This window comes from Melanerpes formicivorus, unplaced genomic scaffold (assembly GCF_026170545.1).
Source record: "Melanerpes formicivorus ecotype bairdi unplaced genomic scaffold, bMelFor1.0.p_v2 SCAF_16, whole genome shotgun sequence".
Classification (NCBI taxonomy): Eukaryota; Metazoa; Chordata; class Aves; order Piciformes; family Picidae; genus Melanerpes; species Melanerpes formicivorus.
In genome coordinates, this window is record NW_027142368.1 from 16,369,666 (window position 1) to 16,392,795 (window position 23,130).

The 23,130-nt window shown below is 50.4% G+C and overlaps 1 protein-coding gene across 6 annotated transcripts in view; it reads left to right on the forward strand.

Moving 5' to 3' along the window:
- Positions 1-22,864, forward strand: part of ANO1 (anoctamin 1) — an 84,476-nt gene extending 61,612 nt beyond the window's left edge. For 3 of the 6 annotated variants that reach the window (XM_068148401.1, XM_068148404.1, XM_068148403.1), the window contains 13 exons: positions 208-219; positions 1,078-1,149; positions 6,578-6,652; positions 8,753-8,954; positions 10,658-10,769; positions 11,571-11,628; positions 12,298-12,398; positions 12,611-12,756; positions 14,708-14,860; positions 16,161-16,213; positions 18,248-18,432; positions 19,702-19,807; positions 20,809-22,864. In XM_068148401.1, the coding sequence (XP_068004502.1) occupies positions 208-219; positions 1,078-1,149; positions 6,578-6,652; positions 8,753-8,954; positions 10,658-10,769; positions 11,571-11,628; positions 12,298-12,398; positions 12,611-12,756; positions 14,708-14,860; positions 16,161-16,213; positions 18,248-18,432; positions 19,702-19,807; positions 20,809-21,063 (1,530 nt within the window). In that variant the 3' untranslated portion in view covers positions 21,064-22,864. Of the gene's footprint in view, positions 1-207; positions 220-1,077; positions 1,150-5,064; positions 5,143-6,577; positions 6,653-8,752; positions 8,955-10,657; positions 10,770-11,570; positions 11,629-12,297; positions 12,399-12,610; positions 12,757-14,707; positions 14,861-16,160; positions 16,214-18,247; positions 18,433-19,701; positions 19,808-20,808 lie in introns of all 6 variants that reach the window. The other 3 variants (XM_068148402.1, XM_068148405.1, XM_068148406.1) reach the window with 2 other exon arrangements.
- The last annotated feature ends 266 nt before the right edge of the window (positions 22,865-23,130 follow it).

The following is a 23,130-nucleotide window of genomic DNA, read 5'->3' on the forward strand; positions in this document are numbered from 1 at the left end:
ACTCACAGCAATGTTAACCAATGCTGTAGGACAGGAGGAGACTGATTTCCTCTGGTAGTGTCTAGCCACCCCCTGCATCTGTCTTTGTGTAATGTAACTTACAAATATAAATCCACAACAGTTCAGTAACCAAAGTTTTGTTGTTGTTTTTTCCCCCTTGCTTTTCATTTTGGTTTGGTTTGGTTTGGTTGTTCTGATTCCCTGAAGGAGGCAGTCAAGGTTTGGAAATTTTTTAATTTCTTGGTTTTTTTTTGGTTGTTGCTCCTACCTTTTTCTTCCCTCTCTGCTGATGAATGCCTTCTTTTGATCTCCACCTCTTCTGTTCCAAACATCAGATTTTCTTTAGATCTCCCACGGATTGCTTTGCCTTTACACGCTCCCCCTCGCCACGCGTGCAGAGCTCTCTTCCCCTCCATCCTCTTTCCATCTGATGCCTCATTGTCAGCTCTGAATCTTTTGTGAATGCATCATTATTGTGAACCCTGAATTCATGAATCCTTCTGAATCTTCTGGCTGTCCCTTACTTCTGAGCGTTCCCCACTCCCCCTCCTCCAGTGCCTGTGGGTAGCCTGTGGATGCTGTCCGAGACAGGACCAAGGGAAAACCCTAAATGACAGTTTTCTGGGATCCCAAAGCCATTTGCATACTGAGAGCAGATAACTCTTGCCCTCAGGAGCTGAGGATCAATGAGACTACAGTTAATGACTTGCAAAATCTAACTTTTATCCAAAAGGTAACCAAAATGCAAATGGGAAGTATGAGCCATCCTATCGGATTCCCTCTGTAGGTTGTACTCTCCTGTGTTAAATTTGATCTCCATAGCATTGCACATGGGTGCCTGATAGTGACTCCAGCTCGTTCGGGAGCTGCTGCTGTGGAACTGGGAACAGTTTGGGACTGAACACGTTCTTGTTAACTGCAGCCGGCTGTCGGCTGACGTGGATGACCCCAAGTGAGACAGAACTCAGTTAGAAAGCTTGGGGAAAGGATCGGGAAACTGACCTGCAAACACTTCACACCTAGCTGACACTGCAAAGAAATAATCTTGCTTCTTATTAACTCTGCCTTATTCCCCAGGACCACCCGAGAGCAGAATATGAAGCTAAAGTTTTGAAAAAGTCCCTGCGGAAAGAGCACAAACAGAAGGAGGTACGGGACGGGGCGGAGCGGAGCGGTGCGGTGCGGAGCGGGCGGGCGCAGCCAGGGCGCCGAGCGGGGAGGGCTCTTGCAGCAGGCACGGACCCCAGACTAAGAAATGAGTACCAAATAGTCACTGCACAGTGTGCCTGAATTCCAGGTGTCCTTGCTCCCAGCACACGTGGGATGCTCAAGCTCTGATTAAGTCTAGAAATGGCTTTGGTGATCAGATACAAGGAGGGTGGCTTTGGGAAGCTGGTCGAGCTTGCTTGAAGGGCTGCTCCTGTGAGGTTAGCAAACCAAGTCTGAGAAAACTGTGACAAAACTTCTCCTCCTGTGCCAGCAGAAGCACCTAAAGCCTGGCAGAAGTGTCTTGCAGGGCTTGATTTGCGAATCAAAAGCGTTACTGCAGAGTACTAACGCCAATGTCCTCGCTGAGTTCCAGCTTTGGGGATAACCTTTTGCCTTTTCAAAGCACAGCTCCCCTGTCGTTCCACCGAGGTAGTGCTCGCTTCTGCTTTTAACTTGCTCTTTGCATCTGGTGACAGAGGTGCTGCCGGGCATCCCCGGGGCACATGCAGCTTGCCAAGGGCCGGGCAGCTGCCCTGCCCTGCCCTGCCCTGACTTTCCTATTACTGTCTGTCAGCAGCAGCCTTGAGCTGGCAAAGCTTCGCTTCTCCCCCACATCCTGGTTTCCACCCACCCAGAGGTTATTCCCCTTTAACTGTGAGAATCCAGTTGTTTGTGTGACTGTTTTTAAGCAGAGAAGTAAAAGCTCCAGCATAAACAAATCCTCCCAGCAGAAATTCCTCCTTTGTGCCCATTACCAATGGCACAGCAGTGTGGAGCCATGCCCTCAGCTGGGAATTCAGGAAAATCCTATGGAAATCCAACTGCAATAATCACATTCATGGGAAATAAGCTTTGAGAGGCAGCAAGCAGAGATTGGGCTGCTCTTGGTGGTGTCTGATTTTGTCATGTAGTCATGTTTGATGCTGCAGAGCTGCAGATGATGGGGGCCCATTAATCTACAGGATGTCCTGTGTAAGTGGCTCAGCAGCATGTGCAATACCTTACTCTCAGCACTGCTCTAAAACCCCATGCAGAAGGGAAAGAATTTCACAGACTCACAGAAACATTCAGGTTGGAAAAGACCCTCAGAATCACCAAGTCCAAACAAGAACCCTGCTCTGCAAGGCTCACCTCTAAACCATACCCCCAAGCATCACATCCAAACAACCTTTAAACACATCCAAGGTTGGTGACTCCAACACCTCCCTGGGCAGCACATTGCAATCCCTGACCACTCTTGCCATGAAAAAACTTTCCTACTGTCCAGTCTAAACCTGCCCAGTGGCAGCTTGAGGCCATTGCCTCTTGTTCTGTCACTGATTACCTGGGAGAAGAGACCAGCAGCAGCCTCTCTACAACCTCCCTTCAGGTAGTTGTAGAGAGCAATGAGGTCTCCCCTCAGCCTCCTCTTTTCCTCCTCCAGGCTGGATAAACAGTGCTGGAACACAACCTTTGATGTATTCCAGTCACACCTGCAGCTTGCTGTATTTCTGAGTTCATTAGGAGTTCAGATCCTCCTTGTGGCAGCCTGCAGGGTAATCAGACAGGTAGCCACAGCATCACTGCAGCTGGAAAAGGCCTTTAAGATCATCAAGTCCAACCAGTGGTGCTCTCCAAATATGAGAGTATGAAAGCTGAGCAATTAAGAGAGGAGGGCTTTTTTTTTCCCAACCAGACTATTTATAACATTTTGGGCTGTGCTCAAAGTGGATGTTACTAATTTGGGACACGTGAGAAAAGGAGGTTTTTTTCCCCTGGAAGACTCAGTAATTATCTTTCTTTGGGATCTAGAGTGTTGAAGTTCAAATTCAGCAGTTGTAAGGCAAGTTGGAACTCTTGAAGTAAAAAAAAAATACCCAAAGCTGCAGCAGAAATGGCTCAGGAGAAGTCCACTTGGAGGGGAATGAAAGAAACTAAAAAGGGAGAAAGGAAAGAGAGCAGGAGAGAGGAAGGGAAGAAAGGGGAGAGCAGGAGAGAGGAAGGGGAGAAAGGGGAGAGCAGGAGAGAGGAAGGGGAGAAAGGGGAGAGCAGGAGAGAGGAAAGGAAGAAGAGAGAGCAGGAGAGAGGAAGGGAAGAGAGGGGAGAGCAGGAGAGAGGAAGAGAAGAGAGGGGAGAGCAGGAGAGAGGAAGGGAAGAAGAGAGAGCAGGAGAGAGGAAGGGAAGAGGGAGAGAGCAGGAGAGAGGAAGGGAAGAGGGAGAGAGCAGGAGAGAGGAAGGGAAGAGGGGGAGAGCAGGAGAGAGGAAGGGAAGAAAGGGGAGAGCAGGAGAGAGGAAAGGAAGAAAGGGGAGAGCAGGAGAGAGGAAAGGAAGAAAGGGGAGAGCAGGAGAGAGGAAGGGAAGAGAGGGGAGAGCAGGAGAGAGGAAGGGAAGAAGAGAGAGCAGGAGAGAGGAAGGGAAGAGAGGGGAGAGCAGGAGAGAGGAAGGGAAGAGAGGGGAGAGCAGGAGAGAGGAAGGGAAGAGAGGGGAGAGCAGGGGAGAGGAAGGGAAGAGAGGGAAGAGCAGGAGAGAGGAAGGGAAGAGAGGGGAGAGCAGGAGAGAGGAAGGGAAGAAAGGAAGGGGAGAGCAGGAGAGAGGAAGGGAAGAAAGGAAGGGGAGAGCAGGAGAGAGGAAGGGAAGAAAGGAAGGGGAGAGCAGGAGAGAGGAAGGGAAGAGAGGGGAGAGCAGGAGAGAGGAAGGGAAGAGAGGGGAGAGCAGGAGAGAGGAAGGGAAGAGAGGGGAGAGCAGGAGAGAGGAAGGGAAGAAAGGAAGGGGAGAGCAGGAGAGAGGAAGGGAAGAAAGGAAGGGGAGAGCAGGAGAGAGGAAGGGAAGAGAGGGGAGAGCAGGAGAGAGGAAGGGAAGAAGAGAGAGCAGGAGAGAGGAAGGGAAGAGAGGGGAGAGCAGGAGAGAGGAAGGGAAGAGAGGGGAGAGCAGGAGAGAGGAAGGGAAGAGAGGGGAGAGCAGGGGAGAGGAAGGGAAGAGAGGGGAGAGCAGGAGAGAGGAAGGGAAGAGAGGGGAGAGCAGGAGAGAGGAAGGGAAGAAAGGAAGGGGAGAGCAGGAGAGAGGAAGGGAAGAAAGGAAGGGGAGAGCAGGAGAGAGGAAGGGAAGAAAGGAAGGGGAGAGCAGGAGAGAGGAAGGGAAGAAAGGAAGGGGAGAGCAGGAGAGAGGAAGGGAAGAAAGGAAGGGGAGAGCAGGAGAGAGGAAGGGAAGAGAGGGGAGAGCAGGAGAGAGGAAGGGAAGAGAGGGGAGAGCAGGAGAGAGGAAGGGAAGAGAGGGGAGAGCAGGAGAGAGGAAGGGAAGAGAGGGGAGAGCAGGAGAGAGGAAGGGAAGAAAGGAAGGGGAGAGCAGGAGAGAGGAAGGGAAGAAAGGAAGGGGAGAGCAGGAGAGAGGAAGGGAAGAGAGGGGAGAGCAGGAGAGAGGAAGGGAAGAGAGGGGAGAGCAGGAGAGAGGAAGGGAAGAGAGGGGAGAGCAGGAGAGAGGAAGGGAAGAGAGGGGAGAGCAGGAGAGAGGAAGGGAAGAGAGGGGAGAGCAGGAGAGAGGAAGGGAAGAGAGGGGAGAGGCAGGAAAACAAAAGCCTTTTTTGACATTCTTTATGTGTCATAAAGTGAGACGAAGGGCACAATCCTGAATGAAAAAGGCATTTCCTTTGCAGGATCCCTTGATCTACCCCAGGATATGGAGCAAGAGTTTGCCTTTTGTTGCCGTTCTGCGGTATTAACCCAAAGCTGAAACAAAAAGCCTTGAGCAAACTGAAGGAGCGCTCAGCAGTGGCTCCATTGCTGCCCTGCTGAGTCAGTAGGGAGACCAGAGCCGACTGTGGCCAAGCTTTGTAATGCTCTCTTGCCCCATCCTGTTTTTGTTTCCCTTGGCTGCCACCAGAAGCACCGGTATTTCCCAGAAGAGACAGCAAACAAATGGAGACAAAGAGTTAAGACAGTCATGGCTGGGGTGAAATTGGTTCTTTTTATTCAAACTTATGAAGAAACTCAAATTCTGAGTAATTATGGAAGACACAAACCAATTTGGTTTTGGCTGTTGAACCTTTGGTTAATATTCACGTTTGGTTTTGGGTTTCTTCCCCCTCCTCGCCTTGTTTCCTGGGCACTCGTTGGGACACTGAGCATGGCACTGCATGGCTGATCTTAGGCTTCACCAGCCTGGGCTGACCTCGTGTTTTGCTGTGTGTTGAACTCGTTGCATGCAGCTCCCTGAGCCAAGGCGCATGCCGCAGAACCGGCCTTTGAGTGAGCTTTCCCTGCCGGCCGCGGCGCCTGCGTCAGCCCCTGCCCTGCTCCTGCCTTGCTTGTTTTCTGCTGGTTAGAAACAATTCCCAACATCAGAGTGTGTGAATGACTCTAGATGAGCAGCACCCATCAGTGCTGGGTGGCTGGGTGTATCTTAGAATCACAGAGTTGTTTGGCTTGGAAAAGCCTTCTGAGACTGCTGAGTTAAATGGCCAACCCAACGCTAAGCCATGTCCCCAAGTGCTATGGCTACACATTTATGGAACACCTCTATGGATGGTGACTCCACCACCTCGCTGGGCAGCCTGTTCCAATCCCTGACCTCTCTTGCATGAAAAATTTTCCTAATCTCCAACCTAAACCTCCCCTGGGGCAATTTCAGGCCATTTCCTTGCATCCTATTGCTTCACACTAGGGAGAAGGGACCAACCCCCACCTCTCTACAACCTCCTTTCAGGGAGCTGTAGAGAGCAGTGAGGTTTCTACAATTACTGGTAGCTTTAGTAACATCACAGGATAACCTACTGTGGGTTATCCTCTAAAGAGTTATTCCACTTGCACATCTTAGCTCCTGTTGGAGTGGTGCATTGAGTACCACACGGACAGCCAGGTAGTTAAAAATCCCTTAGTAAAGGAAGCACATACAGCAAATCACTTACTACAGAAATGTCAAGTCTTCCCACACACCAAAACAAGATCTTCCCTGTCAGCTGTGTGCTCATCTTGGAGTCACTCAGTGGCATATCTAATCTCTATTGCAGTGGAACCAGCTGTGCAACCTGAAAGCTGCAAATGTTAAGCGGGGAGGGAGAGGAGGAGGAGGGGAATTTTTCTAGGCAAAGCAGGAGAAAATATTTAAGAGTAAGAGAGCTCTTAGCTCATGGTTTGTGACAGCCTATTTGCATGTTTCCTTCAGAAAGTGTACAGAAAGCTCTGGTTTATTGATACTTGCAGTGCAGTTTGAGCCTAGAGACGCAGTGAACAATTTGCCTGGCTGGAACCGTGGCTGTAAACACCATGGCTTTGCATCTCCTAACTCTTGGGTGTTTGCTAGCCTGCCCCCTGCCCCCACCTCTGCTTCTGTCGTAGATGCAAAACCACAAGCTGCATCTTGATTAAATGTTCCCTTTTTTCTCCCCACATTTTAGACAGATAAAGAGAAGCTGACCTGGAAGGACCGATTCCCAGCCTATTTAACCAATTGTGTTGGCATTCTCTTCATGGTAAGTGCAGAATCATAGAAGGGTTTGGGTTGGAAGGGACCTCCAAAGGTCATCCAGTCCAAGCCCCCTGCAGTCAGCAGGGACATCCTCTGCTAGATCAGGTTGCTCAGAGCCTTGTCCAGCCTCACCTTGAATATCACCAGGGATGGGGCCTCACTTACCTTCCTGGGCAACCTGTTGCAGTGTTCCAGCACCCTCATGGTGCAGAACTTGTTCCTCACATCCAATCCAAATCTGCTCTTCTCTCATTTCAAACCATTGCCTCTCATCCTATCAACTGCAGACCTTTGCAGACAGTCTCTCTGCAGCCTTCTCATAGCCCCCTTCAGGTACTGGCAACTGCTCTGCCTGGAGCCTTCTCTCCTCTAGGCTGAGCAACCCCAGCTCCCCCAGCCTGTCCTTGCAGCAGAGGTGCTTCAGTCCCCTGACCATTTTCTTGGCCCTCTCTAGACCACTCCATCAGGTCCATGTCCTTCCTGTGTTGAGGGCCCCATAGCTGGATGCAGTACCCCAGGTGAAGTCTCACCAGTGCAGAGCAGAATCAGAGGGGCAGAATCCCTTCCCTTGACCTGCTGGCCATCTGTCAACACCTGGGATTTATGTCACCAAGTCACTATACAGAACAGAAGTGATGGAAAGAGTAGGGACACATCAGCTTGATGTGGTTCCCAAGGGCTTTTCCCAAGTGAGAAAGCTCAGGTATTTTGTTGTGCTCTAATCTAAGCAGCCTTTGCTGTCCCTTTCCAGTAAAGAAATCATTGAACAGGGTAGGGGACAATGAGGGCACAGAAATGGAAATTGCCACTACCTCTGATGGGACAAAACTTAGCAAGAACAGAGTCCTCTCAGGAAGTCATCAGGAAGCAGGGAACAGCCTTGGTTTTGTGCCACACTTCTTTGAAAGAAATGATGTGGCCAGCTGCAATCCTGCTTGCAAGGCTTTTTCCTACATCAGTCCATTTGGGGTTCTTCCATGTGACAGGAGAACTGCAAACAGAGCACTTAGCTGAAGAGGAAGGTGCAGAACTGATGAGAAAAGCCTTTCTCCACTTGCTGATAAAGCAGCAGAGTTCAAAACAGCTTTTGAAGGAAATAACAATAATTGAAGACAAAGAAGAGGTTGGCAGCTGGAGAGAAAAGCTTTAAGCCCTTTCCAAAGGTAGAATGTGCCAGACTCAGGGCATTTGTGTCTGGGGGGTAGGGATGCTGGTTTGGGGTTAGGGACTGGGAATGCAATACATCTGACCTGCTCAGCTGGGACACCAGCAGCTTATAAGTGCTGTGTTTAAAAGTTATTCCTCTCTTCAAGCAGTGAAAAATTGAGGAAGATTTTTGTGCACTTCTCAATGCCAGGAAATGTGTTGTTCAAATCAGATTTCATTTCACTTGGGAATCACAGAAGGGTTTGGGCTGGAAGGGACCTGTCAAGGTCATCCAGTCCAACCCCCCTGCAGTCAGCAGGGACAGCTGCAACTAGAGCAGGTTGCTCAGAGCCCCAAACAACCTGAGCTGCAATGCTTCCAGGGATGGGGCAGCTCCCACCTCTCTGGGCAACCTGAGCCAAGCTCTCCCCACCCTCACTGTCACATTTCTTCCTTCTCTCCAGTCTGAATCTCACTCTTTTAGTTCAAGCCCTCAGCCCTTTCCTGTCCCAGTAAACAAACACTGTCCCTGTCTGCATGGCAGCATCATGAGCCTGAGCAGGGTGTCTGAAGGCTGTGAGCAGCCTCAAGCTCAGATACTCCTCTCTGCTACAGCCCTGCCTTCCTTCCCAGCCACGCAGACGCTGTGTGTGTGCCATTGCTGCTGGGGCTGGAAGGAAGCCCACCGAGGCTTTTAATGCAAGAGAATAGTTCAGATGCCTTTGAAAATAAGGGGGAAAAGCCTTACCCATGGGATTGTGAGATCAGTGCACGGATCTGCTGCTGGAATTGCTGCCAACAGAGGATCTGCTCTCACAGGTCCCTGGGAGCCTTCGCACAGAATTGGTTGGATTGAGGCTGCGGCCCAGAAATCCCAGCTGTAAGGTCCCTGCTAAGTCCCAGGCAAAGTGTTGCTGGTGAGCTCCTTCCTAAGAGGCTGTGCTGCTCTCCCTTGCAGGTGGGGCTGACGTTTGCTATAGTGTTTGGAGTCATCATCTACAGGATCTCGACGGCGGCGGCGCTGGCCATCAGCTCGACGCCCTCAGGCCGCTCCAGCGTCAGGGTCACCGTCACGGCCACCGCCGTCATCATCAACTTGGTTGTCATCATCATCCTGGATGAAGTCTATGGCTGCATTGCAAGGTGGCTCACACAGATTGGTAGGTTGGAATCCTCAGCTGACCTTTAATGGAGGGGCCCCAAGGGGCTGGCTTTCATGAGTGGCTTCATGAGGGCTATGAGGATGAGCAGAGGGCTGGAGCTCCGCTCCTGTGAGGACAGACGGAGAGAGCTGGGGCTGTTCAGGCTGGAGAAGAGGAGGCTCTGAGGTAACCTTATTGTGGCCTTCCAGTAGCTGAAGGGGGCTACAAGAAAGCTGGGGAGGGACTTTGTAGGGTACCAGGGAGTGATAGGACTGGGGGGCATGGAGCAAAACTAGAAATGGATGTCAGGAAGAAGTTCTTCCCCATGAGGGTGGCGAGAGCCTGGCACAGGCTGCCCAGGGAGGTGGTGGAAATCTCATCCCTGGAGGTTTTTGCAGCCAGGCTGGAGGTGGCTGTGAGCAACCTGCTGTAGTGTGAGGTGTCCCTGGCCATGGCAGGGGGGTTGGAACTGGCTGAGCCTTGAGGTCCCTTCCACCCCTGACAATTCTGTGATTCTATTATTCAGTTGCAGAATCACAGAGTGTTAGGGGTTGGAAGGGACCTCCAGAGGTCATCCAGTCCAACCTAGTCGGTGAGCAAACCCAAGTGTCAGGCCGAAATTCTAAGCAGCAACTTACAAACACCAAAGCCCACAGGAATTTGGCTTTATTTTGAGAGTTTTTTGTTAATCACTAGCCACTTACTCAGTTAGGAGCAATGAGGAGACTGCTGAGGGTCCTACTCTAAATCCTGAGCTGCACTCTTCCATATCACAAGGGCACTATTTGCATTGTCTGCTATTTTTGTTTGGTGAAAGACATGTTGGGAAATGCAAAGCTGAGCACAGACAAACACAGTGGGGAAAGAAGAAATCATTTAATCATGTCCAAACAGCATCAGTGACAGAAGCTCCAGAAACCCTTTCAGACAGGTTCACAGAATATTCAGGTTGGAAAAGACCCTCAGGATCACCAAGCCCAATCCAGAACCCTACTCCACAAAGTTCACCCCAAACCATATCCCCCAGCACCACATCCAGACAACCTTTTAACACCTCCAGGGTTGGTGACTCCACCACCTCCCCAGGCAGCACATTCCAATGCCTGACCACTCTTGCTAGGAAAAAATTCCTCCTACTGTCCAGTCTAAACCTACTCAGAGGCAGCTTGGGGCCATTGCCTCTTCTTCTGTCACTAATTTTACCTGGGAGAAGAGACCAGCAGCAGCCTTTCTACAACCTCCTTTCTGGTAGCTGTAGAGAGCAATGAGGTCCCCCCTCAGCCTCCTCTTTTGCAAACCAACCATCCCCAGCTCCTTCAGTTGCTCTTCAGCAGATGGATTCTCCAGGCCCTCCTCCAGCTTCCTTGCCCTCCCTTGCCCTGGCTCCAGCACCTCCACATCTCTCTTGTACTGAGGTGCCCAAAACTGGACACAATACTTAAGGTCCAGAAACCTTTTCAGCTAGGAAGGTCTCTTCCAACCTGGTCTGGTCTGGTCTGGTCTATTCTATTCTATTCTATTCATGGAAGTCAGCCAGGTGTGGAATGACCTTGAAACTGCTGTTGTGAGACACCTGAGGGGTGGACTCCTCATGCTCCCTTTTGCTGTCCTGCAGTAAACACTGAGCTCTTTGTTAAGACAGTGGCTGATGTTTTTCCAAAGGCCCCTTGTGGCAGGCAGGGAACTCCCCTGACGTGTTGTCCCTGTGGCACTGCTTGCAGAGGTGCCCAAGACCGACAAGAACTTCGAGGAGCGGCTGATCTTCAAGGCCTTCCTGCTGAAGTTCGTCAACGCCTACACCCCCATCTTCTACGTCGCCTTCTTCAAAGGCCGGTGAGTGAGGCAAGAGGCTGCTGAGGCTCTCAGCTCTGCCTGCCAGACAGCTGGAGCTGAGCTAAGACCACAGCTGGACAACAAAGTGAATCTGGCTTAAAACCTCCTTGTATTGACTCAAAACCTCAGCAGCATCCTGGGATGGGGACCTGGAATTCTGCTGTCTCAGCTGTGTTTTAGAGCCATAACTTTGGGGGGATAGGGACCTGGAATTCTGCTGTCTCAGCTGTGCTTTAGAGCCATAACTTTGGGGGGATTGGGACCTGGAATTCTGCTGTCTCAGCTGTGTTTTAGAACCGTAACTTTGGGGGGATAGGGACCTGGAATTCTGCTGTCTCAGCTGTGTTTTAGAGCCATAACTTTGTCCCATCAAGGTGCAATCCCCCAGCAGGATGCTTACCATTGCATTTTACCACCCCTATGCTGATATCATTGTGAGGAACACCTCTCTTCCTGCAACCAGTGTGGAAGCTCAAGGCTTAAAGACCTGTGTGGCACCTTCTGGTTGAAGCAGTTACCTTAGAGCACTTCTGCCCTGATGTGCCTGTGCTGCTGGAGGACAGAGCAGTTCAACTGAGGTCTTGACTCAGCCAACAGGACTTGCTCTTCAAAACAAAACCACTTTTGCAGGGATAGATCGTGGAATCCCAGGGTGGAAGGACCTCAAGGATCATCTGGTCAAACCTTTCAACAAACATTAGGTGGTCCAACTTGAAGGCACAGAGTTTGGCCTAAATAACTTTAGGAATGAGCAGGTAGAAAACCCATGGAAAGGTTTTAATTCTAAGCATTTTGCCCTAGGTTTGTTGGACGTCCAGGAGACTATGTCTACATTTTCCATTCCTTCCGAATGGAAGAGGTAACTGCATTTGCACCCTGGCTGTGATCACGGAGTGGTGGGCTTGGAAGGGACCCCCACACATCATCCATCCAGTCCAACCCCCCTGCCAGAGCAGGCTCACCCAGGGCAGGTCACACAGGAATGCATCCAGGTGGCTTTTGAAAGTCTCCACAGAAGGAGACTCCACAACCTCTCTGGGCAGCCTGCTCCAGGCCTCCAGCAGCCTCACACCAAAGAAGTTTCTCCTCACACTGAGGCAGAACTTCATGTCCCTTGCCCCTTGTCCTATCACAGGGCATGACTGAAAAGAGCCTGGCCCCTGTTTCTTCACACCTTAAGGTATTTGTAACCACTGATCAGATCCCTGGGAGCCTTCTCTTCTCCAGGCTGAACAGCCCCAGGTCCCTCAGCCTTTCCTCACAGAAGAGATGTTGTATTCCTTTAATCACCCTTGTAGCCCCCTGTTGGACTCCCTGCAGCAGTTATCTGTCTCCCTTGAACTGGGGAGCCCAGAACTGGTGCCATTATACCAGATGTGGTTTCACTAGGACAGAGTAAGGGGGCAGGAGAGCCTGCCTCAACCTGCTGGCCACACTCTTCTCGATGCACGTTGGGTGGCAGCTCCATCAGCTCCTGCCCCAGCGATGCTGCAGATGTTCTGATTCATGTTTCCTCTGTCCACCTTAGTGTGCTCCAGGTGGTTGCCTAATGGAGTTGTGCATCCAGCTCAGTATCATCATGTTGGGCAAGCAGCTGATTCAGAACAATCTGTTTGAGATTGGCATCCCGTGAGTAGCAGCTTTTCCCTGCCCGTGTCTCTCTGCAAGCACTTCGAGTGCAGCGCTCTGTGTGTCGGAGCCCGGCTCTGCTGGGCCTGGGGCCTTTCAGCAGCTCGTGGCTCCTGCAGAGTTTTGATGAAAGATGAGCGTGGTGCTTGCTGTGTCAGTTGGTGTGAAGCAGCAGTGGCACTGCCTCACAGAACTGCCTCCCTTTGCCCCAGGAAAATGAAGAAATTCTTCCGCTACATGAAGCTGAAGCGCCGCCGCTCCCTCGACCACGAGGAGCACGTGAAGAAGAAGCAGCGCTACGAGGTGGACTACAACCTGGAGCCCTTTGCTGGACTGACCCCTGAGTACATGGAAATGAGTGAGTCAGCTGGCAGGCAGGCAGGCATCTGAAACCAGAACGCTTCTGGGGACTGTGAGCCGCAGACAGTGGGCATGAGGCAGGACTCCCGAAGTGAAGTGTGCGGTGTCAGGCTGGGACATGTCAGCCAGCCACTGGCTGCTTCAGGCATGAGCTGTGCTCCTTGCTGTCCAGGAGCCCTTACTTCAGCACTGTGGTTTAGATATTTTCTTTCAAGCCTTGTGACATGCCACTGTCAGGTTTCAAAAGCACGGATTCAGTGGCATGACCTCGGGGCCGTGGGGGATTCTTTACCACCAGTGCCTCCCTAGACTGGAAAGAAGTCATTTGAGTCCTATTTCACAATCTCACACAGTCACAGAAGCATTCAGGTTGCAAAAGAATCACCAAGCCCAACCCAGAACCCTACTCTACAAAGTTCACCCCTAAACCATATCCCCAAGCACCACATCCCAACCACCTTTAGACACATCCAGGGCTGGGGACTCCACCACCTCCCTGGGCAGCACATTCCAATCCCTGACCACTCTGGGTGGGAAAAATTTTACTTCATGTTCAGTCCAGACCAGCCTGAGGCCATTGCCTCTTGTTCTATCACTAGTTACCTGGGAGAAGAGACCAGCACCAACCTCTCTGCAAGGTCCTCTAAGGTAGTTGCAGACAGCCATGAGGTCTCCCCTTAGCCTCCTCTTCTCCAAACTAACCATCCCCAGCTCCTTCAGTCATTCCTTGTAAGAGTTATTCTCCAGGCCCTCCTCCAGCTTCCTGGCCCTCCTCTGCCCTGGCTCCAGCACCTCCACCTCTCTCTTGTAGTGAGGTGCCCAAATCTGAACACAACACTCAAGGTGTGGCCTCCCCAGAGCTAGGTCCCAGGGGACAATCCCCTCCCTGCTCCTGCTGGACACAGCACTGCTGACACACTGCGTAGTCCACCAGGCTGGTGCTGTTTCCTCGTGTCTGGACCAATACTGTGAGAGCCTGGTGTGTCTGCTGACCAGGCTGTGCCTGACACAGCACAGAGATGTAATTACTGGTTTTTTTAAAAGGAATCTATTATGTTGAGTGAGTGATATGGAAATTAAGCACTGGCTGTCAGCTCTGCCTTCCTGTGGCTCTACAGCTACACCACTTTTCCTACTTTCAGTCTTGGGAAGGCTGAGAACTGTTGAACCTAATGCTGTTTGCTGCAGTACCAGCCATTTCTGAAGGCTCTGTCTTAAAGCAGCAACTTTATGTAGCATTTTATGGACTGACTAGGCAAAACTAATAGTAAAGGATAATGAAGGATGACAATAGCCCCAGATGGCATGGCCAGCAAATGCAGAGATGAATAAGAATGTCTGATGACCTTGAGGTTCAGAGCAGTTGAAACAGATTGCAATGCAATGGTACAAACGACAAGGTCATGCTGCAGGTTCCTAAAAATAAGAAAAGCTGCAGTTAGTGAGATCAGCATTTGGAAGGAGAGGAGAGAAAGATGGGGCTTCAACAGTGCCAGGCTGGGTATGCCATCAATGTGGTGTCCTCATCAACCAAAAGCACCTTCCCAGGCTGTAGGAAGCAAGTTATTCCCAACAGAGGTGAAGAGTGAATCACATCCCTTTCAAAGCACCTCAGTTGCTGCTCTTCAGAGAAAGCTTCCAGTGGGATTAGAGAGGGCTAAAGTCCTGCTGGGTGGATCATGGCAAGTTTATGTGGAGCTAATATGTTGGCATTCCACTCCTCAGGTTGCTCCTGTGCCAGCCTTGCCCGTGGCAAAATTGCTTCAGGAGCTTTCCTCTTGCTTCTGGTTCCTTTGCCTTGCCTCTTGCAAGAGGGGCAAAGAGCCCTTCAACGCAGAGCAGCGGTCAGGCAGGGCCCGCCACAGCAGATGTGGGGTAGCAATGAGGTGCACCCTGAGGTGGGGGCCACTGGCCACAGCCACTGCAGTGGTTCCCTTTGTCTCCCACAGTTATTCAGTTTGGGTTTGTGACCCTGTTCGTGGCCTCCTTCCCGCTGGCGCCGCTCTTTGCTCTGTTGAACAACATCATTGAGATCCGTCTGGACGCAAAGAAGTTTGTCACCGAGCTGAGGAGGCCGGTGGCGGTCAGAGCTAAGGACATCGGTGAGTGCAGGCTGCTGCTCTCTCCCTCTGTGCTTGCATCGACGGCAGGATGGTGGTGTGCTGAGCGAGCTTCATTAACAGGGAGCTGTTTACAGGAGCACTCCAAACATCAGGCTGTGGTTTAAGTGTGAGCTTTAACTCAGCAAGGCTTTGCCTTGAAATAGAAAGGGCAGAGCTCTGAACTCCCATGAATCTTTGATCCAGCAAACAAGATCCCTCCTCAAACCCAAGAAATCAATACCACAGACAAATATTCTGCAGGGTTGTGCTGATCAGCAGCTCTCCTGCCAAGGCACTTGTCTCACAGGAGCAGAAATTTCTCTGTAGTGGGCTGGGGAGATGCACTTGGGAAGGGGAAGAGGTTCAGGAGTCTGTGGGTAAATGCATCCCTTCGTGCCTGCTCAGCTTGAGAGCTGCAGTGCTGCTAGCTGGAACTGGGATGGGTGGCTGTCTGGTGGCAGCAGAGCAGCCCTCCCCTCACAGCTGTGGCTGTGTGCAGCGAGGAAGCTCTTTCCCCAAACACTTCTGACTCAAGGCTAAAAGGGTCAGGCAAAGAATTTTTCATATTAGAGAGCCAGTCAGCAAGAGCAGAGAAGTTTATGCTCTGTTACCAAAGCTGCTGCTCCTTCTGGTGTCGTGCAAGCAAAGCCTCTCCTTGAGCTCATCCTGGCACCCTGGGATCATCCCAGAGTTGAAGAACACATCATGGTTTGTTGTGCTGCCATGGCACCGCTTTGGGGGTGCTTTGTGGCTGGCTCCTTTGATGCTGCACGCTGAAGTTGCTGCTGGAGATGTCAGGGGAGGGGATGTTTGGCTCAGGTTGTGGCAGGGCTGGCAGCAGGGGGTTGGGTGGGTTGGTGGGGTTGGGATTTTGGGGAGTTTAGAGGTTTTGGGGTTTTTTTGAGAGGGTGTTAATTGCAATTTACTGCAGTTCAGTCCCACTCTTGTGGATGAAAGAACCCCAACAATGGCCACAGACAAAGCAGCATCAAAGGAGCAGCATCCCTCTGTCTCATACTTGCCGCCTTCTTCCTCAAAGAAGATTTAGCTTAAAAACTCAAAAAAAAGGAATAGGCACAAAACCATCTTTAGAAAACAAGCTTGGAGTTAAGGGTCATTAAATTAATCTCTTATCATCTGTTCTTTGTTGTTGTTTTTCTTTTGGTGGGGAGTTTTGTTTGTTTGTTTACAAGATAACTCCACTTCAGCAGTCCCAAATGCTCCCAACACTGGGAACTGCAGAAGTCATTTCTCTAACTGCAATGAGTGGAACAGCATTTTTGTTTGTCTCCTTCCCCAGGAATCTGGTATAATATCCTCAGAGGGATTGGGAAGCTTGCTGTCATCATAAATGTAAGTAACTGGCCATGGGTATGATCTTAGCCCAGCAGGCTGGCTTTTCCATTCTGCTCTGTTAGCTTTAGTTCAGTATAATCCCTTAAAAATCAAGTGAAAGGCTGTGATTTAGACACCACCTGCAATACCAGAGGCAGACACAGTCCCTTCTCAGGCTGTGGGAGCAGCAGCAGTAGTGAAGCAGAAGTGGCAGCTTGCTTCCAGTACGGTTTTGTCAACCAGCTTTTGCCTTTCAAACAAACACAGTCCACAGCTGCTCACGTTTGCTCTCCTGCAACACTGTCACTGAGATGATGCAACTTCTAGTTAGGCTCCAGTAGTCAGCTGGGTGTGAACTAGTTGAGCTCAAAGCACAGTGAAAATTGTGAAGCTGAACCTATCTGGCCTCAAACTGCATGGCTGAAGATCCGGCAGAAGCTTTCTGTTCACTTCAGCAGTGAACAACCAAGCCCTTAGGAGATTTTAGCACAGCTTAATGTAGTCACTTATGGCCTTAACCAATGCTCTGTGCGAATGGACATCCCCAGTGGTCAAATTCATGGCACCACACCTGGGGAAAGATGAAACCCCAGCTCAGTGACAAGCCCCAAAGATGTCTGCAATCAAACAGGAGCAGGGGCTGTGTAGGGCTTATGGCCACGTCACCAGGGGCCCTCTGTTTCCTCACCACTGTCCAGACTAGGAATCCCTTTCTTTTGCCCACAGGTGTTTGCTGTACTGTGGCCACACCATTCCTTGGGTTATTTGGTACTCTGCCTTCATTTGTCTCTAGCATTTCTCCTCTTTTCCTCTGGAAGTAATTTCTCTGTTTCTCTCTCTCCCCCCCGTGCAGTCTCCTCGTCATTCCCCGGTGTTATTCTCCCCTCTCGGATCTATGTGCCCCTCTTTATCATGAAAGAAGTAAAACATTCTGTACTGTGTTTGTTCCACATGCACATGAAATTTATGCCAGGGAGAATGTTTCATAACAATGATAAATGAATGAAGCATGAAGAACTCAGCCCAACTGGCTGTCCTCAGTTTGCACAGGACATTTTTAGCAAACCTTTTTCAATAACCAAATAAAACACAACTTTTGGGGCCATAAAAATAAAACTTGGCTCCATCTGCCCATCCTTTTATCTTGATGGAGCTAAAAACTACATACAATTAACAGCCTCTTGCAATGCAATGATAAAGACTCAGTTCCCTGTCAGTTGTTTGTAGAACAGGGAAACGCTTTGGGAATCCATCAGCTGGACCTCAAGCAATGCACCAGGGACAAGCTGTGCCTCGGGCACAGGGGAGCAGCGACGTGTTTTGCTCCCCTCTGATGCTGGGGGGCATGGCCACTTTCTTCTCTGGGGAACTCCACTTGTTACCCACCTAGAAATCTCTGCTGCTGTGGAACTGCTCCATCTAATACTCTGCAGCTCAGAAGAGCATGCACTAAGTACAACCTTGTCACAGCAGTGGACACTCCACTTCTAGGGCTCTGTGGGCTGCAGGAAGGATCTGGAGGTGCTGGAAGGTGTCCAGAGAAGGGCCATGAGGATGAGCAGAGGGCTGGAGCTCCTTTCCTATGAGGACAGACTGAGGAAGTTGGGGCTGTTCTGTCTGGGGAAGAGAAGGCTCTGGGGAGACCTTATTGTGGCCTTCCAGTAGCTGAAGGGGGCTACAAGAAAGCTGGGGAGGGACTTTTGAGGGTGTCAGGGAGTGATAGCACTGGGGGGAATGGAGCAAAAATAGAAATGGGTAGATTGCAATTGGATGTTAGGAAGAAATTCTTCCCCATGAGGGTGGTGAGAGCCTGGCACAGGTTGCCCAGGGAGGTGGTGGAAGCCTCATCCCTGGAGGTTTTGAAGGCCAGGCTGGATGTGGCTCTGGGCAACCTGCTGTGGTGTGAGGTGTCCCTGCCCATGGCAGGGGGGATGGAACTGGCTGACCCTTGAGGTCCCTTCCAACCCTGACAATTCTCTGATTCTACTGGAGGTGATAATGAACTTCAGCACTGCCTGAATATTGTGCTCACTCTCTACTCTTATGGCTTAGGCATTTGTGATCTCATTCACATCCGACTTCATTCCACGCCTCGTGTACCTGTACATGTACAGTGAGAATGGCACCATGCATGGCTTCGTCAACCATACGCTATCCTCTTTTAATGTCAGCGATTTCCAAGCAGGAACAGCTCCAAACGACCCCATGGATCTGGGCTACGAGGTTCAGATATGCAGGTACTCCCTTGAACAGTAACTCATTTACAGTGGGACAAGTCTGGACACTCCTGGGGCAGGTCCCTGGTGGCTTCACCTGTGTAGCACCTTGGTGGCCTTTGCTCCATCAGGTGAACCTGTTGTGGTGGCTCAGTCTGGCAGCCAAGGTGTTCAGGGCAGTGGCTGACAGACTGAGCAGCCACAACACCTGACCACGAAGTAGCTGCTTGTTTTGGGAACCTGAGGTTAGTGTTGTTGAATTCACTCCTGGTCTCTGCACAGATTTTCATTATTATGCATTGCCCTTTTGGGGAGGAGAGATACAATCACAGGTTTGAGCTGAAAGGGAGCTCTAAAGGTCACTGAGTCCAACCCCCCCTGCAGTCAACAGGAACATCTTCAACTAGAGCAGGTTGCTCAGAGCCCAGGCCTGCTACAGAGAAAAATCACTCTGAGAAGATCAGATGTCCAAATTTGCCTCTGTGCCAGCTTTGCTTGCTTTTACATTCTCCTGGTTTCCTTCTGGTGATCTCTGGGCATAGGATAAATGAGGTTGGCCAAGATGATTATAGCACAGGACTTACAGTACAGGAGTGGCAGGGGCATGCTCCAATACCAAATGCCAGGCTGGTTTGCTTTCCAGTGCCAGCCTCTTCTTCCCATCCCATCACTTCCTCTGTATTCCAGGGACTTTTAAATCATTTGACAATATGGAGCCCTAATTCTTCCAAAGCACTGCCAAGGTGCAGTTGTTTCAAATTGGATGTCTTTTTCCCAGCCCTGTCTCTGACAAGTTATGGTTGACTTGCTCACAGTTCTCCTGTAAGCCATAGCTAAGGCAAAAGCCTCACCTGCTCCCTCTAGGGCAAAATGCAGCTGCAGGCTCTTGCTCCTCACGAACAAGGAGAACACCAGGCAGCATAACACACTCTGTGGATCTGCCATTGGCATTTCTACCCTCAAAATTGGCCTGAAAAATCCCTGGGGTTTTGTTTTGCCAGGCTTAATGGAGCTGGAGTTGGGAGCTGTGTAGGTTACTCTGTCTTCATGCAGCATGGATACTGTTTGTGCTGATCAGATCAGAGGATGTTCAGATGGAAGGTCTTTAATTCTGGGTAGGACTGGCAGGCTGTGGGAGGCCTTCAGCTGGGTCTTGTTTCTGAGAGGTTAATGCAGCTTCATGCTGTAAGAGGGAGCCTGTGGATGGTTTGGTTTTCTGTTCATGTGGTGCCAGCTCCTCGTGCTGCTGCAGTTTGTGACGTTGCTGATCTACTGAGTCTTGTTCTGCAGGTACAAGGATTATCGAGAACCCCCCTGGTCTGAGAACAAGTATGACATCTCCAAGGACTTCTGGGCTGTCCTAGCAGCAAGATTAGCATTTGTGATCGTTTTCCAGGTAGGTCAAGCTGTAGAGAGAGAGAGAGGGAGAGGGAGAGGGAGTTACCAGCTTCCTTCAGCTCCGTAAGGCAGGCCACCTTTGGACGGCTGTTCTCAGGCCAAAGGAAGTCTCTTCTTTCTCAGCTGTCTCATGGAAAAGCAAAGCAATTTGCCCATCCTCTTTCATCCTCACCCTCCCACCCCACCCACCCAAGCTCAGGTATATCCTCAGCAGAAAAAGTCATCCCCAGGGATACCCTGAACCGGTTTGATGTAGAAGCAACTTACTGACCTTAGTGAGCAGCAAAGCACAAAGCTGCTTAGGTTCCACCACTTTGTCCATCTGGGCATCAATTCCATCCAAACTCCTTCCCAGACTGAACCAGGAAATGAAATGTCCAGAGTGCTCCTGGTTTGAGTTTATCTTGCATCTGAACAAAAAGGCTAAAGTCCTGTCACTCCCCCCAAGGTGCCAGTGTCCAGTCCCAGCAGTGATGCAGTTGTGGCACACGTGGTTGAAGTCTGCCTTACCTAAACGACTTCTATCCTTATCTAAAGGACTTCTTGCAAAACTTTGCTCCCCTTTCCTTTCCTTCTTTCACAAAGCAGGTGTTCTCCCTCTCTCATGTGTGAATCCAGATGTTTCCATCAGAAATATGTCATTGCAACTGATTTTTACCAGCTGTCATCATTCTGCCTCTTGCTGTTTGCTTCTGCCTCTCTGCTGCAGGCTGGCCCATGCAAAGCCATGTATCCATGGCAGCATTTCCTTTCAATTGCTGTGTGGCTGTGGCAGTACTTGGACATAAATCAGAGAGAGCTGTGCCTGCCATTTTTCTCCTCTTCTAGCATGAACAAGAACTTGAGATCAGTTTGGCTCAGTATCAGGCTCATGACAGCTGAGCCCAACTCAAATATTGTCCTTTCTTCCTCCTTCTTTAGTACACCAAAGCTGCCCCTTCCCCTGCAGTTGTCCTTTCCTTTGACCTTGCTGACATTTTCTCACAATTCCCTTTTCAGAACTTGGTCATGTTTATGAGTGACTTTGTGGACTGGATTATCCCAGACATTCCCAAGGACATTAGTCAGCAGATTCATAAAGAGAAAGTTCTCATGGTGGAGGTCTTCATGAGAGAAGAGCAAGGGAAGCTGCAAATGCTAGAAACCTGGAAAGACAAGGAGAAGGCTGAAAACTGTAACAACCACAGCCCCAGGCTCCCCAGGAGCCGCAGTGGGAGCTTGTCCTCCTGCCACTCCTACCCCCTCGAGGTGTAGCAGAGGAGGTGCTGGGGATCCAGGGGCATTCCACTGACCACAAGCCATCACGGAAAGGGCAGGACTCGACTGATGGACAGCCTGGTGCATGCTGAAGGATGTGCTGCCACTTTGCTCCCATCTTTGTGAGAGAGGCTCTTCTTGCAAAGGTGGAGGACCACCTTCTCCTGCCAGTGTCCTTTTCCTTTTGCACAAGCAGCAATGCAGGGAAGTTTTGTATTGCATCGCTAGGTAACACTGCTGCCGACGGTGTGCATTAACTGCAGGTACTTAGGACCTTGATTCAGAGAGTCTCTGAGAACTTGACCTTAGCCTATTCATTGACTAAATAAAGGTAAATTTTAACTACTACTAATTTTACCTGTTTGGAAGCCCATGCATGAAGGTCCGTGGGGGAACCAGATAATGTATATGCAAAACCAGCTTTAGAGAGTGCTCTGGTTTTCCTTTGGGCAGGAGAGGAACCACCTAAAGCTTACCAGACTGACCTGCCTTCCGGCTAGGGTTTGGCTCTGCTGGTGGATATCTGCAGGTCTGAAAGAAGCAGAGCTCCTGCTGAGCTGTCAGAGTCCCACAGTGCAGGAGGCTCTTGTGACCTGCCGCACAGCCAAGCCCCTCGCCGGGGCACTGCTGCCTTCAGAAACATCAGGAAAGTGAGGCAGGAGGAGCTGCTTTTCCCCAGTGACCCACTGACGTGGGTGAAGTGCCCCACGCTGCAGGGGCTGTGTTGGAGCAGTCCTCCAGCAGCCCCTCGCTCACGGCCAGGCAGCAGCAGCAGAGGTTTGGAGGTGGAGCAGCAGGGAGCTGATCACATCTGGGTAATGCCCGGAACGGAAGAGCACAGGCAGAGCTCCTGTGACTCATTGCCCTGCCCGCTGATGTTGCTGAGGAAATTCCCTTTTCCCACTGGTTTAGCACATCCCTTTCTCGGCCAAGTTTCTCCCTGTAGCCCTCTGTCCTCTGCAGGAGAAAGGAGTCTGCACCCCTTTGCCACAGCCAGCTGCTGCCACAGACTTTCTGGGAAGGGCATTTCCCAGGGGCTGTGCCGGAGGAGTGAATCCAAACCGTGTCCCACTTGCTGCCTTCAGTGGAAGTTCTGCCTGCACTGGGGCTACAGGACCAGACCTTCAGTTAGTTACAGGACTCTTCTTTTTGTCTTAACATACTCTGCCTTTTGCACAAGGAGCTTCCTTAAGCCCAAGCCTAAGCTCCTTAGGTAGGACGCCTAGCTCAGTCCCATCAGGCCGACTCTTTTCTAGCCTAGCACATTCTAGTTTCGCTTTGCCCGAGGATGAACTGCACTCCCAACTCCACATTGGTGCAATCGACCTCCTTTCTCTGGTGGCTTTGTCTTGTCCGGGGCACTTGCATTGCAAACAGGAAAGTGAAAGAGACAAATAAAACACAAAGGAAAGACTTCTTTAAAGCCTAACTACTGTATGGTTTGTTCCCAAACCAGACTGTTGTAAAGAGAAGTTGAGTGAGTTCTTTCTTTTCTTTGCCTTATTTTTCTTTGCCAAACTAATTTAAATATTCATGCCACAACTTTAGGGGGGGGGGAAAAAAACCCACCCAGAATGATAATAATAAAATTGCCATCTTTAGCTTTTGCTATATTTATTTGTTTTAAAGTGACAAACTCGCTCTTGTTCTCTCGGCTGGCCAAAGGAGGCACCAGAACAGAAATGCTGTGGAAGAAGGGAACTGAGGTTAACCAAATACTCTTGAAGCTTATTTAAAAACACAAAAAATATTGATCCAACCAAAGATTTTTATTAATAAAGGGCTTATATTTTGTTAACTCTGGTTTCTGTTGTATTTTGACTTGCAGGAATGTCACTATTGTCAACATTTGCAGCTCTTGGTGGCTTGCTACTGCAGGGCCAAATCCTGCCTGCCTTATACCCACTGTAAGCATTGCACCTGGTAGTAAGTCTCGACCAGATGAGGCCCAGGGACTGCAGCAGGGCTGGGAGTGGGGAGAGCAAACTGAGCAGAATCCTGGCCACACATCTTGCTGAAAAGGTGGGGGGTGTCCTCTCCTTCCTTGGTAGCCCAAAAGACCCA